At 42.3% G+C, this 25,014-nt stretch overlaps 1 protein-coding gene across 1 annotated transcript in view; it reads left to right on the forward strand.

The window, feature by feature from the left end:
* Window positions 1–371: 371 nt before the first annotated feature.
* Window positions 372–25,014, forward strand: part of LOC126980201 (multiple PDZ domain protein-like) — a 356,183-nt gene continuing 331,540 nt past the window's right edge. Inside the window, exons 1-4 of the mRNA XM_050829835.1 lie at window positions 372–507; window positions 6,694–6,828; window positions 20,070–20,237; window positions 20,921–21,118. Of these exons, the coding sequence (XP_050685792.1) occupies window positions 505–507; window positions 6,694–6,828; window positions 20,070–20,237; window positions 20,921–21,118 (504 nt within the window). The 5' untranslated portion in view covers window positions 372–504. The remainder of the gene's footprint in view (window positions 508–6,693; window positions 6,829–20,069; window positions 20,238–20,920; window positions 21,119–25,014) is intronic.

The following is a 25,014-nucleotide window of genomic DNA, read 5'->3' on the forward strand; positions in this document are numbered from 1 at the left end:
CTGTTCTTCCTTTTCTAATTATTTTCTCTCTGCTCTTTTACTATTCTCATCCCCTTTCCAGAACACCAGTGGTCCTCTTTTCATTTCTCCTCAGGGCTAATAGACGTAGTAGTTATCTGATGTTAGGTTAAGTTTGGTTCAAGTTGTTAGTAAGACCCTTCTCCATACCTTTTCTTCCCATTCTCTTTTCTCCTTTCTTAACGCTAATCCCCTATTTCTTCATGGGTAGTAGATTCCTTTCTCAGCAGGTGTCATATATGTTGGTTTCGTTACATTAGTTAGTTAGGTCTTTCCTCATATAAATTCTTCCTGTTCCCACCCCCTTCACTGTCTCTAATCCTCTGTTTTCCTTCCTCCGTAGGGCTGGTGGATCTAGTGGTGGCTCGCGCGCCGCCCCTGGAGAAGCAGCCTGAAGGTGTTGCCGCCGAAGAGAGCCAGGAACTCCAGGACGCCCCCCTCCCCCCCGCCCAGGGACCCCCAGCCCAGGAGCAGCCCGCCACAGAGATGGTGAGTCAGGGATGCTGAGAGTGGATAGAGATGAGATGCTGGGAGGGAGTAGAGATGATTGGAGGAAGAGAGTAGAAGATGAGGAGATGAGAAGCAGAAGGAGGAGATGAGATTGAGATAGAGGAGGAGGATGGGGAGGAGGAGGAGAGAAAAGATGAAAGGAGAGGAGGTGTAACATGAGAATGAGAGATGATGGTGGGAGAAAGAGGAGAAGAGGCGAAGATAATGAGAAATAGAAGAAGAGGAGGAGGAGGATAAGAGATGAGATGAGCGTCTGGAATCGAGTAGAGATGATGGCAGGTGGAAGATAAGAAGTAAGGGAGATAAGGATAAGGAAAGTGGATGAGCGGAGGAGAGAATATAATAAGGGAAGAGAAAAAGGAGGAAAAGGAGAGAAAAGATGAAAGGAGAGGAGGTGTAACATGAGAATGAGAGTAAAAGTAAATGAAGATGGAAGAGAGGTGAGGGAGAAGAAAATGGAGGTAAGGAGATGAGAAAAAAATAGGAGAAAATGGAGGGGAGAGAAGAAAGGATAGCGAAGAGGAAGAAAAAAATAAAAATGAAGATAGGAAATATATGTAAATGAAGGGGAGGTTGACAAAAAGGGTGTTGATAATGAGGGAAAAAAAAGAAGGAAAGTGAAGGAAAAGAGAAGAGGATAGAAGACCAAATAGGAAGAGAGTTTGAATATATTGTTGATAAAAAAGAAGAATGACGAAGATAGTGGAGGAAGGTGAAGAGGAAAAAAAAAAGAAGAGGAAAAACAGAATCACAAGAACAAGAAACTAGATGAAGAGGAAGAGGAAGAACAAGAGATAAGATTAAAGTAAATGAGAGTAAATGGGAGCAAGAAGATGAGGATGTATTGCAGAAGAAGAAGAAAAAGAAAGAAAGAAAGAGAAGGAAAGCAAGAAAAATAGTAAGAACATTAAGGGAAAAAAGAAAAAGAAGAAGGAGGAGGAGAGGAAGATGAAAGCTAATGAAGGTAAAGGAGGAAAGAACGAAGAAAGAAAAGAAGATAAAAGATATAAACTGAGGTGACGGGGAGGAACGAAGCAGTAGGATAGATGAAGATAGGAAGGAAAGAAGAAGAGAAGATAGGAAGGAAAGCCAAAAAGGGAAAAATAAAGAAATGAATGATGGAAAAGAAAAACAAGAATAGAAAAAGATAATCAGAAAACGAGAAAGTGAGGAAAGGGTATGAATAAAAATGATAAAAATAGGAACTGATGTAAAGGCTAAAAAATAGACGGGAAGAGAAAATAAAAGAGAAGGAAGAGAAATAAGAGGAGAGAGACGCGGAGAAGAGGAAGGGAAGTTAGAATACACTTTGATGGGAGAGATTATGTTGAAGAGAAAATAATAACAGAGAAAAAAAGTTAGGCTGAATTAGAGAGAGAGAGAGAGAGAGAGAGAGAGAGAGAGAGAGAGAGAGAGAGAGAGAGAGAGAGAGAGAGAGAGAGAGAGAGAGAGAGTTGTAGTTGTTGAGTAAGTGAAATATGGCTGGATCTTTCCGTAGACTTTCACACGCGACGTAATCGAAACACACACACACACACACACACACACACACGCACGCACGTACAAAACCTCACTTCTAAAATTCAGCTCATCCTTTCTATCTCTTCTCTCTCTCCCTCCCTCCCTCTCTCCCTCCCCCGCTCCCTCCCTCCCTCCCTCTCTCCCTCCCTCACCCATGCAACCACTTCTGTATTCATGGTCTTCTTGCATGTATCGATTTATCTTCCTCTCCTCCTCCTCCTCCTCCTCCTCCTCCACCTCCTCCTCCTCCTCCATCTCCACCCGGTCCACCTCCTCCTCCTCCTCCTCCATCTCCTTCTCGTTGAAAAAGACACGGATCGTTCAAATGACTAAGAGAGAGAGAGAGAGAGAGAGAGAGAGAGAGAGAGAGAGAGAGAGAGAGAGAGAGAGAGAGAGAGAGATTGTATGCATTTGTTTGTGTGTATGTATGTGTGTGTGTGTGTGTGTGTGTGTGTGTGTGTGTGTGTGTAAACATGGAGAGAGAGAGATGCGAAGGGAGGAAGTATTGGAGAATTTATGCCCGCCTGTAAATCATTTTGGAAAGGAAGAAGAAAATAAACAAAGAAGTAAATAAAATGAAAATGCATAATATAGAGGGAAGGAAATATTGGCCCGTGAATAATATTGTGTGTGTGATTAATTTTATCGGAAGAATCTCTCTCTCTCTCTCTCTCTCTCTTCTTCTTCTTTTCTTATTCAGGCAGTTAATAGTGCAACTCACCTACTACTACTACTACTACTACTACTACTACTACTACTACTACTACTACTACTACTACTACTACTACTACTACTATAAGAGGAAAAAGGCCTAAAAATATTAGCCATTAACACTTAAGGGATAATATACATAATTGGGGCATCAGCCTACTCCCCGGAGAGAGAGAGAGAGAGAGAGAGAGAGAGAGAGAGAGAGAGAGAGAGAGAGAGAGAGAGAGAGAGAGAGATGGAGTTAGTGGATAATTTAAGACTTGGGAGATGGGGTAGTATAGAAGGGAGGAAGATGAAGAGGGGAAGAGGAGGAGGAGGAAGAGGAGGGGAAGGAGAAGAGAAGGGCGATAACATGTTCATTAATGAGGGGAGGATAGATGAAGGGACCGAGGTAGAGGGGGGTGTAGAGAGGTGAATGTCCCTTCCCTGGTCAGAGTGAAGGGAAAGAGAAAGGAGGGGAGGGAAAGGCATGGCAGGGAAGGGAAAAAATAGGTTCGGAGGAAAAGAAGGCTGTTTAGTCATTGGAGAAAGGGATGAAGGAAAAGAAAGGAAGGATTTGAAAAGGAAAAGGGAAATAAATTGGAAGGCGAGAAGTTGAAAGATGAAAAGTGAAATGAAAACGGCATGAAAAGGCTAAAAAGAGGATAAGAAAATGATAAATAAAGAAATAGTTATAATGAAAAATATTGATAAATGAAAAAAAATGAAAAGAGTAAGAAATATAGAGGAGAAAAGATGTTAGAGGAAAACATGTGGAATAGAAAGGAAAGGAAAAGAACGAAGGGAAAGGAAGGAAAGTGAAGAGAAGGGAAAGGAAAGAAGAAGAAAGGAAAGGAAAGGAAAGGGAATGAAATGAGAGGAAGGTAAAAGAAATGAAGGGAAAAAGAGGATAGGAAAGTAATTAAAAAAATAAGGAATCGAAAAGAAACGAAATATAGAATACGATAAGATAAGCAAAGGAAAGGTAAGGAAAGGAAAGGAATGGAATGGAATGGAATGGAATGGAATGGAATTGAAAGGAAAGGAAAGGAAAGGAAAGGAAAAGGATAGGAAAGGAAAGGAAAAGAAGGTAGAGGAAGGGTCAGAAGAGGGCTCACATTATTGGACTACAAACGGGGTAAAGGGAAGGGAATAAACTTAAGTGCTGGGTCGTTGCTGGCTTTGGGGCGAATGGACGGAATGGAAAATGAAGGGAGGAGGAAGAGGGAAGAGGAGGAGAAGGTGGAGGTGGAGTATGAGAAGAGAGGTGAGGCATGTATACAAAGAGAAATGTGGAGAGGGGTAAAGACAGGAGCTATGTGAAATTGTTGTGTATGTGGAAGAGGGAGGAGATGAAAGAGGAGGAGGAGGAGGAAGAGGAGGAGAGAAACGTTAATCAAATACAGAGTGAAATGTAGGATGGAAAAGGAGGAAAGAGAAGAGGGAATGTGAAATGATTGTGTGTTTGTGTGTGTATGTGTGTATTGAAAAGAGGTAGATAAAGGAGAAGGTGGAGGAAGAGAAGAAATGAAGAGAAGAGAAAAATATAAAGAAGAGAGAATATGAAATATTTGTGTGTTTGTGTATTTTTGTGTGTTGAAGAGAGAGGAGGGGATGAAGGAGAAGGAGGAGGAAGAGAAGAAGAGAAATGCAGAGAGGAGAAGGAATAAAGAGAAGAGAGATTATGAAATGGTTGTGTGGTTATATATGTGTGGAAGAGAAAGATGAAAAAAAAAATAATAGATAAAAGAAAAGAAAGAGGAGAAAAGGAAGGATAGATATGTGCACCTGAACGAAGAAAGGGAAAAGAATTAAAAGGTAGAATGGATGTGATATTGTTTGTGTGTGTGTCTGGAAGGAGGAGGAAATGAAAGGAGAAACGATAAAAGAAAAGGAAGGCAAGGTATTTACACGAGAACGTGGAAACGGAAAATAATTAAAAGGAAGAATGGATGTAATATAGTTTGTGTGTTTGTGTATGTGTGCGTGTGTTGCATCGACCAATTGCACCATTTTTTGTTTTCCATGTCGTCGGAAGCTCCATTATCCTCCCTGTGTGGTCATTAAGGGCAGTGTGGCATTCCTTTGCGGGAAAAATGGCACCGTCTTGTCAGGGCCGCGGAATGTATTAATCCTTCGGGGCCATTCAGACGAGGACAGTTGTATGAGACGCGCCGCTGGTGAAGAGAATATTCCTTTTGATAATTTCGTTTTTTAGCTCAAAAATTATATGCTGGTTAAAGTTTGTTGAGTAATAGATTTAGACACACTTTCACACATTCCCTCTTCTCTTTATTCCTCTTCTATCCTTCATTTCTCTTTGTACATGACCAAAATTTCTCTTCTTCTACTCCTCCTCCTCCTATTGAAAGTCGAAAGATAAATGGATATGAAAGAATGAGAATACAAAAAAGGGTTGTAAATTGACTGAAAGGTGAAGGAGAATACGGAGAAGGAAGATGATAGGGAGGAGGAGGAAGAGAAAAAAGAGGAAGCGGAATAGGAGAAGAAGGAAAATAAGAAGGAGAAGAAGAGAAAAAGAAATAGGAAAAAATAGAGAAGAGAAGAAAAAAAGGGATTTGGAGGAAGAGGAAGTCAAGGAGGAGGAGAAGGGAGAGGAGAAGGAGAAGAAGAAAGAAAAGAAAGAAGAATACGAGGAAGGGAGAAGGAGGAGGATGAAGAGGAGGGAGACAAGGAGAATAAGAAAAATATAATGAAGAAGGAGGAGGAGGAGGAAGAGAAGGAGGAGGAGAATAAGAAAAAGATAAAAAAGAAGAGGCAGGAGGAGGAGGAGGAGGAGGAGGAGGGAGACAAGGAGAATAAGAAAAGATAAAGAAGAAGGAGCAGGCGGAGGAGGAGGAGGAGGAGGAGGAGGAGGAGGGGGGTAGAGGGGGGTAAGGGGCGTGATCTGGGGCCATAATTCAGGGTCTGATGGACGTCGTGAGGTCATGAGGCCGCCGATCATCGTGAGGTTTCGGAGACGTGATCGGAACGCGTCTTGGTCATCTCTTTCTTATGGTCTCGTTATTATGTGTGTGTGTGTGTGTGTGTGTGTGTGTGTGTGTGTGTGTCATTTCTCTGTGTTCTTCACGATTCACTTAACATCTTTTTTTTTATGTCCCTGTTTTGTCAGTCTGTTCGGTCCATTACTCTCTCTCTCTCTCTCTCTCTCTCTCTCTCTCTCTCTCTCTCTCTCTCGTTTTCTCTGATGGTATAATAGCAGCCCATCTAGTCTTTTTCCTCCTCCTCCTCTTCCTCCTATCTTCCTTCTCCATATCCTGTTCTTCCTTCTTCTCTTCCTTTCCTCTTCCTGCTCCTCTTTCTCCTCCTCGTCTTTCCATGTGATAGCCTGTGATACCCTTCTTCATTTTCCTCTCACCCACCTCCAAGCCTCCTCCTCCTCCTCCTCCTCCTCGTCCCAATCACCTCCCTTTCTCCTGTAATGGTATAATAGGAACCCACCTCTTCTTCCTCCTCCTGCGATGCACCTCCCCCTCTTCTCTTCTTCCTCTTCCTTCTCCTGCAATTCTTCCTCCTAGTGACCTCCTCGTTCTTTCCTCTTTCTCTTTGTCTTTCTCATGAACCTCCTCTTCCTCTCCTTTTTATTTTTTGTCTCCTCTAAACCTAATATTTCTCCTCCTCCTCCTCCTCCTCCTCCTCCTCCTCTTCCTTTTCCCCTCCTATTAACCTCCTTTTCCACCTACGCCTACTGTCCTCCATGTGTCCAGTACCTCCTCCTCTTCTTCCTCTTCCTCCTTCTTCCTCTCCAGCATCTCTTCCTCCTCCTCCTTCCTCCTCTCTTCTTCCACCACCTATTAACCGCCTCCTCCTCATTGTTCCTACTCCTCTTCCTCTTTCTCCTTCTTCCTTTCCAGCTTCTCTTCCTCCTCCTCCTCCTTCCTCCTCTCTTCTTCTTCCAACTCCTATTAACCTCCTCCTCCTCCTCCCCCGCAGCTGAACACGGAGTGGGCTCAGGTGGAGGTGATTGACCTCATCAACGACGGCTCCGGCCTCGGCTTCGGCATCATCGGGGGCAGGTCGACCGGCGTGGTAGTGAAGACCATCCTGCCAGGGGGCGTGGCCGACAGGGTGAGTACAGGGGTCGGGGTGAGGGAGGGGGGGTAGGAATGATGAAGAGAGGCATTGGTGGTTTTATGGGATAGTTTTAGTGGTAGTTTTATTGTCTTTTGTCATCATTATGGTTTTTCTTTGTCTTTATATTTGTTTTGTGTGTTTAGTTTTTATATTTGTTTTTGATAATGCTTTTTTTTTTTTTTTACAACAATGGAGACGAATCAAGGGCAAAAAAAAAGTGTAGAAAAAAAATACTGTGTTAGTTTTCTTGTTTTTCCTGTGACTCATCTTCTTTAATTTATTTTTATGGGTTTTAAAATTTTCTTCTTTTCTTGTTTTCTTCTCGTTGTTACTGTGATCAAATTGTCTTCATCTTTATATTGTTTTTTTTTATGTTTTTTCTTTTTATATGTTTTCTTGTTCTTTGTGTTATTCATCTTTCGTAATTTATTTATATGGCTTTTAAAATTTTCTTCTTTTTCTTGTTTTTTCTCATTGTCACGTATCATTATTGTCTTCTTTACTTTATTTAGCGTCCTTTTTTCTTGCATTTTTTCTCGTATTATTTATGTTTCCTCATTTATTGTTACTGTTATTTATCATTATTGTTTTCCTCCTTCATTTAGCGTCCTTTTTTTCTTGCCCTTTCTCGTATTTTTTATTTTTCATCATTTATTTTTATTGTTACTTATCATTATTGTCTCCTTTCTTTATTTAGTGTCCTTTTTTCTTGCTCTTTCTCGTATTATTTATTTTTCCTTATTTATTTTTATGTATCCCGTCAGAGGGCGTGGCTGGTAGCGTCTATATGGGCAGGGGCAGGATATTCAGTGTTAATGGATACTGTTATTGCTGTGTTTATCTTGTGGTTCATCTCATTTAGTTCTGTTTTTTCCTTATGTTTGTTTTTGTGTTTGTTTATATTTGTCTTGCCTGGGTCGTTTGGGTGTGAGAACGGGCGTTATTATTGTTATTATTATTGTTGTTGTTATTGTTATTATTAGTGTTCCTGCTCTCCTTATTCTTCTTCCTCATCGTCATATCGCCGTCATTATTTGTCCTGCCAACGAGGGTGTGAAGAAGGGCTTGCTGCTGTTGTTGTTGTTGTTGCTGTTGTTGTTGTTGTTGTTGTTGTTTGTATTGTTGTTGGCAGTGTTAATGTAAGTTCCCTTGTGTTTGTCCTTCGTTCTATTATTATTATTATTATTATTATTATTATTATTATTATTATTATTATTATTATTATTATTTTCATTGGTATCGTTCTTTTTATTGTAACTTATTCCAATTCTACTACTAATAATACCACTTTCAATAATAATAATAATAATAATAATAATAATAATAATAATAATAATAATAATGATATACCACTAATAGCAATAACGAATGATAACAAAACTACAGATATTACTTCTGCAACATTTTCTCTTCGTGATATTGTTTTTGTTAATGGCACAGTCAAGCTCCTCCTGACAACATCAAATATACGTTTTTTTTTCACCATTTCACTTCATACGCTCTCGGTCCGCGCGGTAATAGATGTAAACCATTTTTCATGCATTATTTCTCGGTGAATTGTGTGCACGCTTCATAACCGAACATTTTTTCCCTCGTCGTCCTTCGGCTTTGCATTTAATTTAACTTCATATTTCGCAGTTAAAAAGTTGTTTCATCGCCGCCTTTAACGAGTCGTGTTTATTTCAGCCCGACGCGGCGCCGCTCGCTGCACCGCGCGCAGTTAATTGACAACTTGTTAAAACATTTCCACTCGCACGTCAGCTGTCCCATAGTAACACGGTGGCAGTTTATTATTATTACTCGGAGTTCCTCTTGTTGTTCTTTGTTGGTGTCCCGAACTTTATCATTATCGTTTTATTACTATTATTTTTATTGTTGTGTTTACTGATATTTGCGTCATTTTCTTCTACATTACAACTACTACCTCAACCACCACCACCACTACTACTACTACTATTACTACTACTACTACTACTACTACTACTACTACTACTACTAGATTTTCCTCTACCACCACCACCACTATAACCACCATTCAAACACCATATTCCACCACCACCACCATAACCACACACACTCTCCCAAAAACGAAATTTCACCTCCATAATAAGACCTAAACCAATCTGCAGCAGCCTTCCCTTATGTAACACGCCGCAACCTGGGCCTGGAATACCCGGAACACAGCCCACAAATACTGTTTTCTCGGCGCGGTGTGTCTGGCTAATCTGGCCGGGAAATCTTGCGCCACCGCTGTCATGAGTGATTGCACGGGGCTGCTGGAGGTTTCTGTCTGTGGTTTCTGCGTTCTCTGGCGCCATAAATTTCCTCACCATCCTAGTAATTTCCTCTCCCGGAATAGATAAAGGCGCGGAATGCAGTCTGCGGGCCGCGTGAGGTCAGCATTAAACTCGACGGTGTTCCTGGATTTATCTCCCGCGGTAAAACTCTACGGTCGCGTCTTGCCATATTTCACTTACTATTGCTGCAGCTGCGTTACCTCTCCTATCCCGTCCTGCCGTCTCCGCCTCCTTCCCTTCCTCCCATCCAACATTCCGGGCCTGAGGAAGATGCAAAGAGGATTTATACGTTCACTGTGTACGTGTGTGTGTGCGTGTATGTGTGTGTGTCTCGCTATTCTCCAAGCCTGATGGTCTGCTTTATGTTGCCCTAGGAAAGAAGAGGAGGAGGAGGAGGAGGAGAGGGAAGAAGAAGAGGAGGCCAATGCGAGGGAGAGGAAAGGGAAAATGAAGAGAAATTGCAATACATGGTCCGTCATAGAGCAATAAAGTGTATTGTGTTTGGTAACAGTGCAATCAGACGAGAGTGAGAATGGTGAAACTCCGGCAGGGAATTAGTAAAAAAAGGAATATTCTGGATTTGATGGATCTGGGAGAGAGAGAGAGAGAGAGAGAGAGAGAGAGAGAGAGAGAGAGAGAGAGAGAGAGAGCGGAAGAGAAATGGAGAGAGAGAGAGAGAGAGAGAGAGAGAGAGAGAGAGAGAGAGAGAGAGAGAGAGAGAGAGAGAGAGAGAGAGAGAGAGAGAGAGAGAGAGAGAGAGAGAGAGAGAGAGAGAGGATTAATTTATATTCAGCGGGAAACGTCATTCCAACCGATAGGAGAAGAAAATATTGAATAGACGAAGTAAAAAGAGAGAAAAAAATCAAGAAAAAAATATATGAAACAATGTTTTGATAACCAACAGACGGGAAACTCACACACATAGACACACACACGAACACCAACACTAACACGATATGAAGTGAAATTAATGAAATAAAAAAAGAAAAAGAGAAGCTAGACTTACATATTAAAGAACCTGGAGTGGATATAACAATCGAACGAACTCACGAACGCGAATATTAACACTAACACGATACAAGGCGGAAAAAAGTTAGATAAAAGAATCGAAGAAAAATAAACTAGACTAAATATTGAAACAGTCCCTGGAGTGTATATAACAAGGGACTCCAAAAGCATAATAAGAAAGAAAAATGAATGAAACAGACTATCCTCCTCCTCCTCCTCCTCCTCCTTCCTCTCTTCATCCGTTCCTACATCGTTGCAACTCTTATATGCGTATGAATTCTCTCTCTCTCTCTCTCTCTCTCTCTCTTTGTGTTTGAGAGAGAGAGAGAGAGAGAGAGAGAGAGAGAGAGAGAGAGAGAGAGGAAGCAGATGGTGGCAGGCAGGCCGGTAACACATACTTTATTTTTTGTTTTTCATCAAAGTTAATTATTTTCACCTGTCGGCCTGATCACCGGCCTTTAACACGTATTATTTTGAGAATATTAGATTCCTTTGTCGTACGATAATATGTTAAAAAGTGTTCCTCCGTAAATATTTGACTCCGTGTTTCACAATATACGAATGACGGGAGGAGGAGGAAGAGAGAGAGAGGAGGAAGGAGAGAGGAGAATGGAGAGGGGAGAGTAAAGAGGAGGGAGGAGGGAGGAGAGAGGAGGGAAGAGGGAGAAGAAAAGAGGGAAGAGGGAGAAGAAAGGAGGGAGAAGTAAGGAGGGAGAAGAAAGGAGGGAGAAGAAAGGAGGGAGAAGAAAGGAGGGAGAAGAAAGGACTGAGAAGAAAGGACTGAGAATAAATGAAAGAGGAGAAAGGAAAAAGGAGAGAGAGAGAGAGAGAGAGAGAGAGAGAGAGAGAGAGAGAGAGAGAGAGAGAGAGAGAGAGAGACTTAGCATTCAGTAACAAAGGAACTGGAGGCAAAACCATTCGGGGGAGGAGAAGTTTAGCGGCAGAATCGAAAATGTTTGAAAAGTTTGCATGAGAAATAGAATGGCGAGAGAGAGAGAGAGAGAGAGAGAGAGAGAGAGAGAGAGAGAGAGAGAGAGAGAGAGAGAGAGAGTAATATACCACGACATAATACTGGTGTTCTCTCTGTTTTTGAAGTGGAAAAAAAAAAGAATAAGAAAAAAAAAAACAGCATCGCACTCCCTTCCACTTAACATCAAACACTAAGATAAATTAAAAGTGCAATGGAATGCTATTAAAGAAAGGCATTTAATCCTCTTTGTGAGTTCATCTTCTTTCTTTTCTCCTCTCCTATTTTTTTTTTGTGTGTTGAAGGGTACGGATGGTCTCTCTCTCTCTCTCTCCTCTTCCCCTCTCCATATTCCCCCCTCCCTCTTTCTCTCTCCTCATCCCCTCTCCATATTCCCCCCTCTCTGTTTCTCTTCCTTTTTTTCCTCTTTCACACTTGCACCTTCGGCAGACTATTTTCAGCCGATCATTAAAGAAAGCGCTATTGGAAGATAGTGGGAAAGTTACGTAATTAACACGCGGAACGCTGGAGATTAGCAGAGAAGAGCCGTAAAGGGGAGCAATTCAGACCCAGCCAGGAGGGACAAACAGGAGGGACACTATTTGAACCCGGGAAACCTGCATCTCGTGGCCCAAGGTTCCGGCAGCATCACTGAAGCTCTCTCTCTCTCTCTCTCTCTTCCTTTGATGCTGCATAATAACTGTAAGCCAGGTAAGGGAAGGGATATCAAAGGTGTGTTATGCTAGATAATTGAGGAGAATCGCAGGTGACTTGACTTGCATACACTCAGGTGAGGTGGTTAGGGAAAATGTTAAATTGGTTAGAGAGAGAGAGAGAGAGAGAGAGAGAGAGAGAGAGAGAGAGAGAGAGAGAGAGTAAAGATGGTATGGACAAGTAGACAGACATTTTCTTCTATATAACGAAAACGGAATGTCTTTGTCTGTCTCTCATCTTTATATTCTTATATCTTTTATCTCTATTCTTTTTATCTCTTCATACAAACGAAAACTGAACATCCTCTATTAGCTTTTATATATACAAAAACTGAACATCCTCAATTATCTTATACACCCATGAAAGATAATAGCATACACGACGTTTTCTCTCCCTGGACGATCAAAAGAAGAAAACGGGGTAGTATCCAGCACAGACATTCATTAAGGAAAACGGTACCCAGGATGCCACTTAACTGCCGGTCGTCTTAATAACTGTTTTCATGAATAATAACTTAGTGTGTCCTCAAAAGCTCTCCCATCTACATCCATGAAAGAAAACGAGAGAGAGAGAGAGAGAGAGAGAGAGAGAGAGAGAGAGAGAGAGAGAGAGAGAGAGAGAGGCGGAACAGCAACAGAAAACGATATAAAGAAAAGAAGAAAGAAAAAGAGATCACAGGAGAACGAATTTAAACCAAAGGAAGATAATAAAATAATGGAAATGTGTGCGATAGAGAAGAAGCGAAAGAGGGAAAAAATAACAAAAAAAAAGTAGAGAGAGAGAGAGAGAGAGAGAGAGAGAGAGAGAGAGAGATTGAGCTGGCTAACACAAATAATGGCAGGGTGAGGGATGGTGATGGTGATTCGCTGGCATAACCCGCATGATTGGTGGTGTTGGTTGTGGTGGTGGTGGTAGTGGTGGCGGTGGTGGTGGTGGTGGCGGTGATGGTGTTGAAACATCGATATTCTTTTCTTTCTTTTTGCTTTGTGTGGTTGATATTCCTGATTGGTGTATATATATGTACTGGTGATGATGGTGGTGTTGGTGGTGGTGGTGATGACAGGGTAGTGGTGTTTGTGTTCCTGTATCTGTTAGTTTAGGCTGTGATGTTGGTGATGGTGGTGGTGGTGGTGGTGGTGGTAGTGGTGGTGATGGTGGTGGTGTTACTCGATACAGAAAAGATGCTGGTGATAGTTGAGAGAGAGAGAGAGAGAGAGAGAGAGAGAGAGAGAGAGAGAGAGAGAGAGAGAGAGAGACACTAAGGATGGGAACACTGCAACAGGTGCGAATCTAACCCTCTCCTTCCCCTCCCCATCATCATCTTCTCCTTTTCCCCTCACCTCCCCCTCATCCCATCACCTGTCCCTCACCTTCCCCTCCGCTTCCCCTCACCTCCCCCTCTTCCCCTCACCTCCCCCTCTTCTTCCCCTCACCTCCCCCTCATCCCCTCACCTTCCCCTCAGATTCCCTTCGTTTACTTCAACAATTACCTGGAGCTACATCTAATTAAGGTAACTGGCGGCGAGTGTAACAAATACCTTCCTTGCCCCAACTTGACATAATCGTTCTTCTTTAGTGATAATCGGGGCGGTGATGGAGGTGCGTTGACATGATAGGGCGGTGAGTGATGAAAGGAAAGTAAGTAAAGAGTGCAGCAAGAAGGGCTTTGTTAGTTTATTAATACAGTGGAGGCATGAGGTTGTGTTGTTGAGGTTATTGTTGTTTAGCGATAACTGAGGCGGTGATGAAGGCGCGTTGACATGATAGGGCGGTGAGTGATAAAAAGGAATGAAAATGAAGAGTCGGGCGAGAAAGGCTTTGTTGGAAAAATGAACGCATGAGGTTTTGATGGAGTGGTGTCATTAGTGCGTTCTGTCATAAACTAGACTAAAATAGAATGATATATAAAGAAAATGACAGTAAAATAGAGGTGATTATATATAAGTAAGTAAGTAAAAGGATTGGAGCGAGTAAGAAAAATGTGAAAATAGTAACAAAAGTATAAAAAAAAGTATCCTCTGAAGTAAAAAAAAGAGGGAAATTAAAGAAGTAAATAAAGTAAAAAGCTAGTTACAATATTATATCGCTTTGGAAATGAAAGAAAGTGCAAGAAAAAATTGAAAAAATAATATTAAAAATGATAAAAATGAGAAACAAAAATAAATAAACAAACAGGGAAGGTGCAAGGAACGGCAAATCTATACAACACGAAAGAAAATGAAAAAAAAATATACAAACAAAAAAAAGATAGAACAGATAAAAGTATAACAACAAAGAAAAAAAAAAAAGCTTGTGTGTAATAGTGAAACAGTAATGGTTGGTTCCCGGTTGAGATATACGTATTGTGGCGCAGATTACGTTTTTTTTTTCCTTTTTTTTTGTTTGTTCGTGATTCTGTTGTTTATGTCCCTCCTCTGTTGTGGCGTCTGTGTGGGTGTTTGTTGTTGTTGTTGTTGTTGTTGGTGGTGGTGGTGGTGGTGGTATTGTCCTGTATTTCCTCTTTCATTTTCTTTTGTTTTCTTCTATTTATTGTTTCGTTATTTTCGTTTTCTTTTTTTCTTTTCTTTTTTGTTCGTTTTGGTGGATCCTGTATTGTGTTGTTGTTGTTGTTGTTGTTGTTTGGTGTTGCATATTTCGGTGTTTATTTATCGCGTGAAGAATTTTGAGTTGTGGGTGACGGCATAGCGGTGTGTGTGTGTGTGTGTGTGTGTGTGTGTGTGTGTGTGTGTGTGTGTGTGTGTGTGTGTGCTGCTTTAAAGTTGGAAGGGAACTTGTTTTCTAATTTTCTATTTTTACTTCTTTAAACTACCACTTTATACGAGTCTATTTTGTACACCTTTTTTTATTATTTTTCTGGCTTTATTTGCTTATGTTTTCTCTCCCTTTCCTCCACTATTGCTCAAACTTTTTTATTTCCTTTCCGTCTGTCCTTTTCTCCTTTCGTCCTTTCTTCCTTCCCTTATTCATTCAGTTTGTTTTTTTATCTTTTCATTCTATATATTTTCTTGCATTCCTTTTTTTCCTTTTTTTCCGTCCATCTCTCCCTCCTTCTTTATTTCATTCACTCCTCTTTTCTTCTTTCCTCATTATTTGCATTTCAACATGTAATTTTCATACGTTTTCCAAGCTAATTTCCTTTTCCATTCCACGTTCTGCGCTAAATTCATTCTTGTTTTATATACTGCAAATCGCCTTCCTTCTCTTACTCCTTCCCTCCACTCTCCCTCTCCCCCTCTCTTCCTCTCACCCTCTCACGCAAAATAACACACCAACACAACACCAACACACACTGAGAGAAGCTTTTACACCGGACGTAATTGCATGTTTAAGTAATCAGGCGGAACATTATAGTCCCCCTTTAAGGCTCTCGGTTTTCTTTAGTGGAGGGGGAAATGATATTCTTGGGTGAGAAGGTGTTGGTCTTCCCTTCCTGAGCCTAAGCCGAGGGACGGAAGGGGGGTGGTGCCTCGTCCGTTGCAATAAAAAGGAATCAGAGTCAACTAAGAGCCATTTTCGGGATTATTCGGATACGCAACAGGCTGAGAGAGAGAGAGAGAGAGAGAGAGAGAGAGAGAGAGAGAGAGAGAGAGAGAGAGAGAGATTTATGGTTCTAAGGAGCTTTACCAACGTTGGACATAATGTTTGGTGAGGCTCAAAGGGTTGGTCGTTTGGCTCTGGAAACATTCACGAGGCCAGTTTTAGTGTTTGTTTGGCTGTGTGTGTGTGTGTGTGTGTGTGTGTGTGTGTGTGTGTGTGTGTGTGTGTTTGACTGTGCATATGGTTTTTACAGCAAGAATATCGTGATATATGTCAGCATTTGTATTTCCATTTATGATACTTACGAAAACTGATAAATGAGAGAGAGAGAGAGAGAGAGAGAGAGAGAGAGAGAGAGAGAGAGAGAGAGAGAGAGAGAGAGAGAGAGAGAGAGTGTTAATAATAAGAAAAAACGACATAACTTAGTATCAATTTGCATTTTAAAGTTTCGAAAGGCTAAAAATATAAATCATCCAATTAACTCGAACTCCAACCGATGTAATGCAAAAGATACAGTCTAAATAAAGAACGAAAATAGTAATCATTAAAAACTAATGGATAATGAGGATAGGAGGAGAAGGAGGAGGAGGAAGAGGAGTTAGAAAAGGTGTCGGGTGTGGCTGGTATCGACAGGACGGAGGGGGAGAGAAAAAATGGAGAAAAGGAGGTAGAAAATGTTGGACCTCGAGGCATGACACCCCGCTGTGATGATGGGAAGGGTGGGAGGAGGAGGAGAAGGAGGAGGAGGAGGAGGGCTGCAGGGGTGAGGGTGAGAGATGCGACTGGGAAAGAGGAGGAAAAGAGGGGTTTAAGGTATTGTGTTAAATTGGAATAGGGTGAGGAAGGCGGAGGGCAACGAAGGGTGACAAAAAAAGGGTGATAAAATGTGGATAGGATAGCTTGGAAAAGGGTTGAAAGGGTGATAAGGGCAAGGATAGGATAGGCACTCGGTTACAAATACGAGTTGATGGCTAGGTTAGACTGGAAAAATGTGAGAAGTGTGTTAAGGGCAAGTATGGGATTGGCGAAGGGTGATCAATAAGTGGAGAGGTTAGACTGGATAAGAGTGGAAAGGGTGGTAAGGGCAAAAGTAAGATAAATAAAGGGTGGAGTTAGCGGTTATGGGCAAGGGTAGGGTAGGTAAAGGGTGACGGAAGAGTGGATCGGTTAGATTAGTAAAGGGTAAAAGAAGTAAGACAAACGATAATTTATAAAAAAAATGATGTAGGAATCGAGTTGTAGAAAGGTAGCTAGAAGGAGGAAGGAGGTGAAAAAGATAAATTAGATAATGGGTGTGAAAAATGTAACAGGGAAAAAGGTACTGAATAGAGGAAAAACATTGTTGATTATAAAAACAATTCGGTGAGGGCGACGCGTCAGTTAAGGGAAAAAAGAACTCTGAACAAAATGAAGAAAAGGTGTTAGCTAAGATGAAGAGAGCTTTGACTAAGGGTGGAAATGACTTTGACTGAACAGGGAATGGCTTTGGCTAAGAAGAAAGTCTTTGGTTATTGGTAAGCGAAAGACTTTGAAGCAGAAAAGGAGGTTAGCTAAGAAGAGAGCTGTGGTTAGGAAAATAAAGTGTGCTGGTTAAGTAGAGAGGAGAGTTAGCTGAGACGTAAAGGAGGTCGGCTTGAGAAAATATAACTCTAGCAAAGGAGGAAACGGTCCCCTTAAGAGAAAGGTTGAGGTCGCCGCTAAGCCGGGGCGGACGGCATCAGGACAGGAAGGGACACTCGCTGACCGCCTCCGACCAGCTGCTGTTTTATTGCTGCCTTCCTTCCCCCACTATAACCTCCAATATTGCGCCGGAAACCATAACTTACTCCCCCCCCTCTGCCCCCTTCCCTTACTGATCTTTCCCCTTCTGTTTCCTTTCCCTCCTTCTTTTCTCTTACTCTTCCTCCTAACCCTTTCTTTCTTATCCCTTCCATGCTTTTCCTTCTCTTCCTCCTCTGGTTTTTGTTCTTCCTTCTTCGTTTTCCTCCTTCTCTTCCTCCAACGTTTCCCATCCCAACCATTCGCTTCACCTTCTACTTTTCCCCCTTTATTTTATTTTCCCCTTCATTTTCCTTATCTTCCCTCAACCTGAAATTCCCTCTACCTCTCTACCTCCTTCTTCCCCTTTCCCTCTCTTCCTTCTTTTCCCTTTCCCTTCCTCCTAACCCTTTCTTTCTTATCCCTTCCATGCTTTTCTGTACTACCTCAACCTGGAATTCCCTCTACCTCTCTACCTCCTCCTTTCCCTTCCCCTCTCTTATTTTCCTTTCCCCTTCCTAACCTCTTCTTTCCTTTACCCCTTCTACTTACCCTTCACTGTTTTTAATTACCCATTCTCCTTCCTTTATTATTACATCTCCCTTTTCCCCACCTTTCCTCCCTTCCCTACCCTTCTTCTACATTCCCTTCTTACCGCCATCACCTCCTCCTTCCTCCTTCTTACCCCCTGCCCTGTCTTCCCCTACCTTTCCTTCCATTTTTTCCTTTCTTTTAACTTTCATTTTTAGCCTTTCCTTGTCTCCATATACTTTTCCTTCCTTTCTTTTATATCCCTCCCTTTGCCCTTCTTTACTCTTCGTTGTCTCTCCCTTCCCTTCTACCCCCATCTACCCACTCCTTTCCCTTCTCTTCCCTCTGTTCCCCTTCCTTTCCTTCCTTAACCTTTCTTTTTCCCTTCCTTCTTACCCCTTCCCTGCTCCTCTGTCCTACCACTAAATAACCTAAATGCCTTTCTGCTGTTTCTTGTCCCTCCTGTTTCCTCCTCCTCCTCCTCCTCCTCCTTACTTCTCTTTTTTTCCCTGTTTCCTTGTTCTTATATGTCTTTCTCTTTTTCGTTTAATTTTGCTTCCTTCCAGACTGATTTTTCCTAATTTTCTTACCTCCATTTTTTTTAACATTTTTTCTTCCCTTCATTTAACTCCTTCGTTGCTTCGTTTTTCCTTCCTTTCATTCGTTTCTTCTTTCTTTCTTTTGATTTATTTCTTTGCTTTCTTTTCTTTCTTTTATTTCCCTCCTTCCTTCCTTTCCCACTTAAATTTAGCGTCGCTCTACATTCCTCTTCTTCCTAATTTCTACTTTTCATCATCAACATTTTCTCATATAAAGTCAAAATTGCAACTCTCCGGGAATTACGATCTTTTTTAACCTCATATTCATCAACTGGGGTTCGAACTTGGGTCCAAAAGAGTGACAAGCCAGCCAGAGAGAGGACCGCCGCGCCATCGCTTCTCTTAACTTCACCCTAAGCCGCTTTCCTTTTTTTTGCGTCGGGGCGGAAGACGAAAGTTCGGGGCATAAAGCGGATAGTGATCACGTGGTTCGGTGTAACTTTTACGTAACGCGTTCTCCTCTTTTCCTTCCTCTCCCTCGCCTCCCCTTCCTCTTCCTCCTCTCATCCTCATTATCTGACCGTCTCTCCTTCCTTCTCTCTGTTCCCTCATTTCCTTCGTTTCCTTCGCCTCTCACGCCGTTCTCCCTCTCCCTCTTTTCCTATAACTCCTTCCGACTCCTCCTCCTCTTTTTGTTCTTCCTCTCCTCCTCCTCCTTCTCCATTTTTCTTCCTTTTCCTCCTCTTCTTCTTTAAGCTCCCAATACCATCTTCAACATCTCTCTCTCTACCTCCACCTCCTCCTCCTCTTCCTCCTCTCGTTTTTCTTCTTCTCTTCTTCCTTTTCCTCCTCCTCTTCCTCCTACGTTTCCCATCTCAACCATTCGCTTCTGCTCCTTCCATTCCACCTTATTTTCTTTTTTCCTTAATTTTTCTTATTTTCCCTCTTTCCTTTCTCCTCATATTTCCTCTTTCTCTCTTTCTCTCTCTTTCTTAACTCATCTCGTAATTGTGTCTGTTATTCCCTTTGTTTTGCTTTGTGTCTTTGTTCTCTCGTTTTCTTTTTATTTGTTTTTTCTTCTTATTTCTCTCTTTCGTAGTCATTTCTCTTTCTCTGCTCTTAATTTTGCATCTCCTCTAATTTCCTTTCTCTGTTTCCCTTTTCACTGTGTTTTCCATCTCTGTTCAGCTGTTTTTTCTTTGTTTTTTGTCTCATCGTTCTTCACTTGTTTTCTTTTTTCTTTATCCTTATTCTTATCTTCTCATTTTCTCTCTGTCTTAACTTCTCTCTAATTTGTGTCACCTAACTTTGTCTTGCTGTATTTCTCTACTCTCTGTCATTTCCTTATTTCATTTCTTTCTCTCTCTTCCTCTTTCTCAAATTCATTACTTGTCTCATTTTTCTACCCTTTCCCTCTTCCTCTCTTTATCCTCTCCGTTTTCTTTGATCTTTTCTCCTTTCTCTGTCCATGTCTTTTTATTCTTTGCTTTTCCTCCTTCTCTTTATCCTGCTTCCTCTCTGTATCTCATCTCTCATTTCCTTTCTTTCTCTCTCTCTCTCTCTGTCTAATCCTTTCGTTTCCTTTCCCTTCCTGATACCTTACTTTGTCTATACTTTTATCATGCTTTATTTCTCTATGGCTATCCTTTTCCTCCTCCTCCCTTCCCTGTTTGCTCTCTGTATCTCATCTCTCATTTCCTCTCTCTCTCTCTCTCTGTCTAATCCTTTCGTTTCCTCTCCCTGATACCTTACTTAAACGTGACCTCTCTTACTTTTCCTCCTTTCTCTAACTATTTCTCTTACTCCCTGACTCTCTTTGCAGAACACACGCATTTAATCCTTACCTGAGATCCTTGCTAAGCCTCTCCTTTCCTTCCCCCACAGGACGGGCGCCTCCAGTCCGGCGACCACATCCTGCAGATCGGCGAGGTCAACCTTCGAGGGATGGGGAGCGACCAGGTGGCGGTGGTCCTGCGTCAGTCGGGGTCACACGTGCGCCTCGTCGTGGCCCGGCCCATCGAACCCACCTCCCCGGACTTCCAGGTTAGACAGGTGAGTTTGGTGGGCAGGTGAAGGGAGTGGTGGTGGGAGGGGTAAGAGAAGTTGTAGTGGTAAGAGTAGAGGAAGGATGAAGAGGAAGATGAAGAGGGTTAGAGGTCAGTTAGTTAGTTAGTAGTAGTTGTAGTAGTAGTAGAAGTAGTAGTAGTAGTAGTAGCAGTAGAAGAAAGAGAAGAAAAAAAAATGAGGAATGAGGAGGAGGAAAGGAAATATTTGAAGTCATAATAGAAATTCAATTAGAAGTACTTATGTCCAGCTGTCATATCATATCTACATCATATCTACTACTTTTTAAATCATTAACCAAAAACTTAAATTCTCACATTCGTCATTCCTTTCCAATACCTAACCACACACACACATCTGTCTTTCCTCCTATAATCAATCACCCACCCACTCTTTCTCCTTCCCTCATCGTCCTTTATCAACCCCATGCCTATTTTTCCTTACCTCATCATCACTTTTCAACCACACACACTTGTCTCTAATCCCATCATCAATCACGCACCCACTCTTTCTCCTTTCCTCATCGACCTTTATCAACCACACGTCTGTTTTCCTTACCTCATAATTTATCAACCACACAACTGTTTCTCCTTCCCTTTTCCGTCCTTTTTCAGCCTCACACACCTGTCATTCCTCCCCTAACCACCCCCACACCTGCCTCTCTCTCCCAGGTGGGCAGGTCAGCGCCCATCGTCGAGACCCGCGTCCTGAACGACCCTGAAGAGCTGGAGCGTCGTCTGAGCCTCATGCAGAATGGCTATACCTCCACCGGCATCCCCACCCTCGCCCTCAGCGCCCCCGCCCCCAGCACCAATGGACACCCCGCCCCGCCCTACACCAACGGGGAGCAGCCGGACCTCCTCAACAGGGTGAGTACTAAACCTTATGCTTGTATTGGACCGTCTTTTTCTTCCGTTCCTTCTTGTGTTCTTCTGAGGCCGCCTCCCGCCCGTGTTCCAAGCTCTTCCTTCCTTCGCCACTCCCTGGAAATCAGTATTGGGTCCCATTTTCTTTAACCTGAGCCATTTTTAAGGGGTACTTGCTTTTTTTTCTACATCAAGCGCAATAAAAAGAGTACAAAAAAAAGCCCGCTACTCGCCGCTCCTATAAAATATAAAAGTAAAGAATAGCCAAACACTTCCAACATTTTTTTTTTAATCCGATTTTAGTTATACGGCGAAAGTATGTCAAGAAAAGAGTAATTGTCAGTTAAGTAAGTGGAGTTTAGTGAAGGCATAAACCAATTCGAAGCTGCCCTTGGTTTTTGAGTTGGTGAGGAGTGAGTTAGGTTAGTAAGGGAGAGCTTGGAGTACTGCCGTGTAAGTGGGTGCCTCTATATACCTGTATGTTGACTTAGAGGTGTCTGGTAAGTAAGTTTTATAGTAAGTTTTTCTTGTGTGTTGTGTTTTTATTTCAGGTTTTGTCGAGTGAATTCTTGCGTGTATATGTGTGTGTCATTTTGTGGATATTAAAGGAAAGAGGAATGAAGCACGATTGAGCTTTTAGGAGAAGAAAAATGCAAAGAAAATAAGTTGAAAGGAGGTGATAACTGTTTCGAGAAGTGGATAAGGAATAAAAAAATCAGAGAAGAGAGGAAAAAAGGAGGGGAAAAGAGAGGAGAGAAAAGGTAAAAGAAGCAAAAATGAGGGAAGATACGAAAAATAAGATGATGATGGGAGGAGGAGAGGTAAAATTGAGGGGGCAAGGGAAAGAGAAGGAAAGATAAGGGAAATGAAGGGAAAAGGGTAATGAGGTGGAAGGGAAGGAGCTTAAGCGAATGGTTGGGATGGGAAACGTAGGAGGAGGAGGAGGAGGAGAAGGAGAAAAAGGAAGAACAAACACGAGAGGAGGAAGAGGAGGAGGAGGAGGAATTGGAGGTAGAAATAAGTGTATAAGGTGGATGTGGGAGCTTCAAGAGGAAGAAGAAAAAGAAGAGGAAAGAAGAGTAGGAGGAGGAAAAGGAAGAAAAAAAGAAAGTAGGAGGAAGAAAAGGAAGCAAAAAAGAAGAGTAAAAGGAGAAAAAAACAAGAAAAGGAGGAAGGGTTGGAGGAAAAAGAAGAAAAAAGAAGAGGAGCAGGAGGAGAAAGAGGAAGAACAAGAGGAAGAAGAGGAGGAGGAGTTGGAAGGGGTTATGGGAAGAGGTGTTAGTGGTTGAAAGATGAGAAAAGAGGAGGAGGAGGCGGAGGAGGAGGAATGAGGTATGGGAATAGATGGTATCAGCGAAAGGGGGAGGAGGAGGAGGAGGAAGAGGAGGAGGAGGAGGAGGAGGAAGAGATATATTGTAATTGTTATAGTGATGGGTTATATAATACATATCGCGTCGTTTTTTATGTTTCTACTGATGGTTAAGATAAAATATTGCCTTATTACGTGGAGGAGGAGGAGGAAGAGGAGGAGGATGGTGATGATGATGATGAAGGGTAGGCAGCTTCAGTATCATAATATCAAAAAAATAATAAGAGGAAGAAATAAAATGAAGAAAAGATTAAAGAAATATAAGAGAATGAATCTGCTGTCCTTCCCATTTTCATTTACTTTTTCCTATATTTTCTTTCCTTTATTTTCTTACCCTTCGTACCTGCCTACTTTTAATTTTTACTTCTTTTTCCTCTTATTCCCTTCTCCTCCTCCTCCTGTGTTTCTCCCTCCTTTCTCCTCCTCATCCATTTTCTCCTTCTACCTTTTTCTATCTTTTTTTTTATCACATTCTTTTGTCCTGTATCTTCTCTCTCTCTCTCTCTCTCTTTGTTTCTTCCTTCTTTAATTACTACTTCCTCTATCTCACTTTTTCTCACTTATCTCACTTCCTTTTGTTTTTATTTTCTGTTTTTTTCCCTCTTTCGCTTTTCTCTATTACTCCCATTTCCGTTTCTTCCTTTTTTTTCTTTTTTTTTTCTTTTGCTTCAAATGGTTAAAATTCGTTCCCCTTCAGATCTGTTTATTGCTTCTTCTTTTTTTTTTATTCTTTTCTGATGCTGTTTCGCCTCATTGTGTGTGTTTCTCTCTCTCTCTCTCTCTCTCTCTCTCTCTCTCTCTCTCTCTCTCTTATGAAGTGAGCTGAAAAGGTTTTATTTTTTATTTTTTTCTACCTTTTATTTATATTTTCTTTTTTATTTTAGTATATTTTTGAGAGGTCGCGGCACAAAAGAAAAGGAAAAAGAATAATAGCGAATAGTTTTCCCGGAAGTTCATTCATTAAGGATCATTATTATTATTATTATTATTATCACTATTATTATTACTATTACTATTTTATCGGTCGTGGTAGCAGTAGTAATTGTAGTAGTAGTAGTAGTAGTAGTGGTGGTGGTGGTGGTGGTAGGCAGGGCTTGGATGGCACAGGAGCAGTAGTAGAGGTCGTTGTTTTTTCTTAACTGCTCCCAAAACTCTCATCTTGTCTGGGTCCACATTTTATGATGGACAGACGTGCGTGGCTGGAATCACCGCCGCCGCCTCCGCCACTGACCTACCCTTCCTTCCCTAGTCTTCTCTTCCTTCCCTTCCCTTCCTGTCTCTGTTCACTGTTCCCCTCTCTCGTTACCTTCCCTTCCTTTCCCTTCCCTACCCTTCCTTCTCTAGTCTTCCCTTCCTTTCTTTCCCTTCCCTTCTCTGCTTACCATCCCCCTCTCTCTCGTTACCTTCGCTTCCTTTCCCTTCCCTACCCTCTCTCTCGTTACCTTCCCTTCCCTTCCCTTCTCTGCGCACTGTTCCCCTCTCTCGTTACCTTCCCTTCCCTTCCCTTCCCTTCCCTTCTCTACTTACTGTTCCCCTCCCGTTACCTTTCCTTCCCTTCCCTACCCTTCCCTTCTCTGATTACCATCCCCCTCTCTCGTTACCTTCCCTTCCCTTCCCTTCTCTGATTACCATCCCCCTCTCTCATTACCTTCCCTTCCCTTCTCTGCTTACTGCTCCCCTCTCTCGTTGCCTTCCCTTCCCTTCCCTTCCCTTCTCTGTTCACTGTTCCCCTCTCTCGTTACCTTCTCTTGTCTCCTCAAACTTTTTACTCTACCAACCCATCACCACCACCGCCTCCACCCTTTCTCTCCCTTCCCTACCTTTCCTCCTCTTCCCTTTCAACTTTCCCTCATCGCCCTAAACCTTCCAACACTCAGTCTCCTGTACATCCCTTCCTCCTTGCCGTCTCCTACAACCACCACCACCATTACCGGTAACCAGTCTTTTTCCTTCCGTCTCTGGTCTCCCCTTGCTTTCCTTCCCTCCCTTTCCTCTACCTACCCTCCCTTATCTCCCCTCCCTCTCTGGTCTCCCCTTGCCCTCCTTCCCTCCCTTTACTCTACCTACCCTCCCTTATCTCCCTAACCCTTCTAACCCTACCACCTCCCTTGTATATATCCCTTCACCCTACCATTCATATCATCCCCTTTCCTCCTTGCTTCCCTATCTCCCTCCTATTCATCCTTTCCCATTCCTTCCCTTTCCCCTTCCCTTACATCCCTAACATTTCTCCTCTACCATCAACCTGCTATACTACCCTTCTTCCCTATCACCACCACCATCTACCATCCCCTACCACCACTACCTCCACCGGCATCGTCACCGCCGTCGCCGCCGCGCAAGGAAATGACATCCCGTAAAAATACGTGACTCAACGGACGGTCAGCGCAAAGTAATATCCTGGCTCGGCCGTTCCATCTCTCCCCCGTGTTGCGTGTGTGAGATAGGGGAAGGGGGTGAGGGGGAGGGAGGGAGGGGGAGAGATGGAGAGGGATGGAAGAGAAGGGGAAAAAGAGAAGTGGAAAGAGAG

The sequence above is a fragment of the Eriocheir sinensis genome, chromosome 43, assembly GCF_024679095.1.
Source record: "Eriocheir sinensis breed Jianghai 21 chromosome 43, ASM2467909v1, whole genome shotgun sequence".
Lineage (NCBI taxonomy): Eukaryota > Metazoa > Arthropoda > Malacostraca > Decapoda > Varunidae > Eriocheir > Eriocheir sinensis.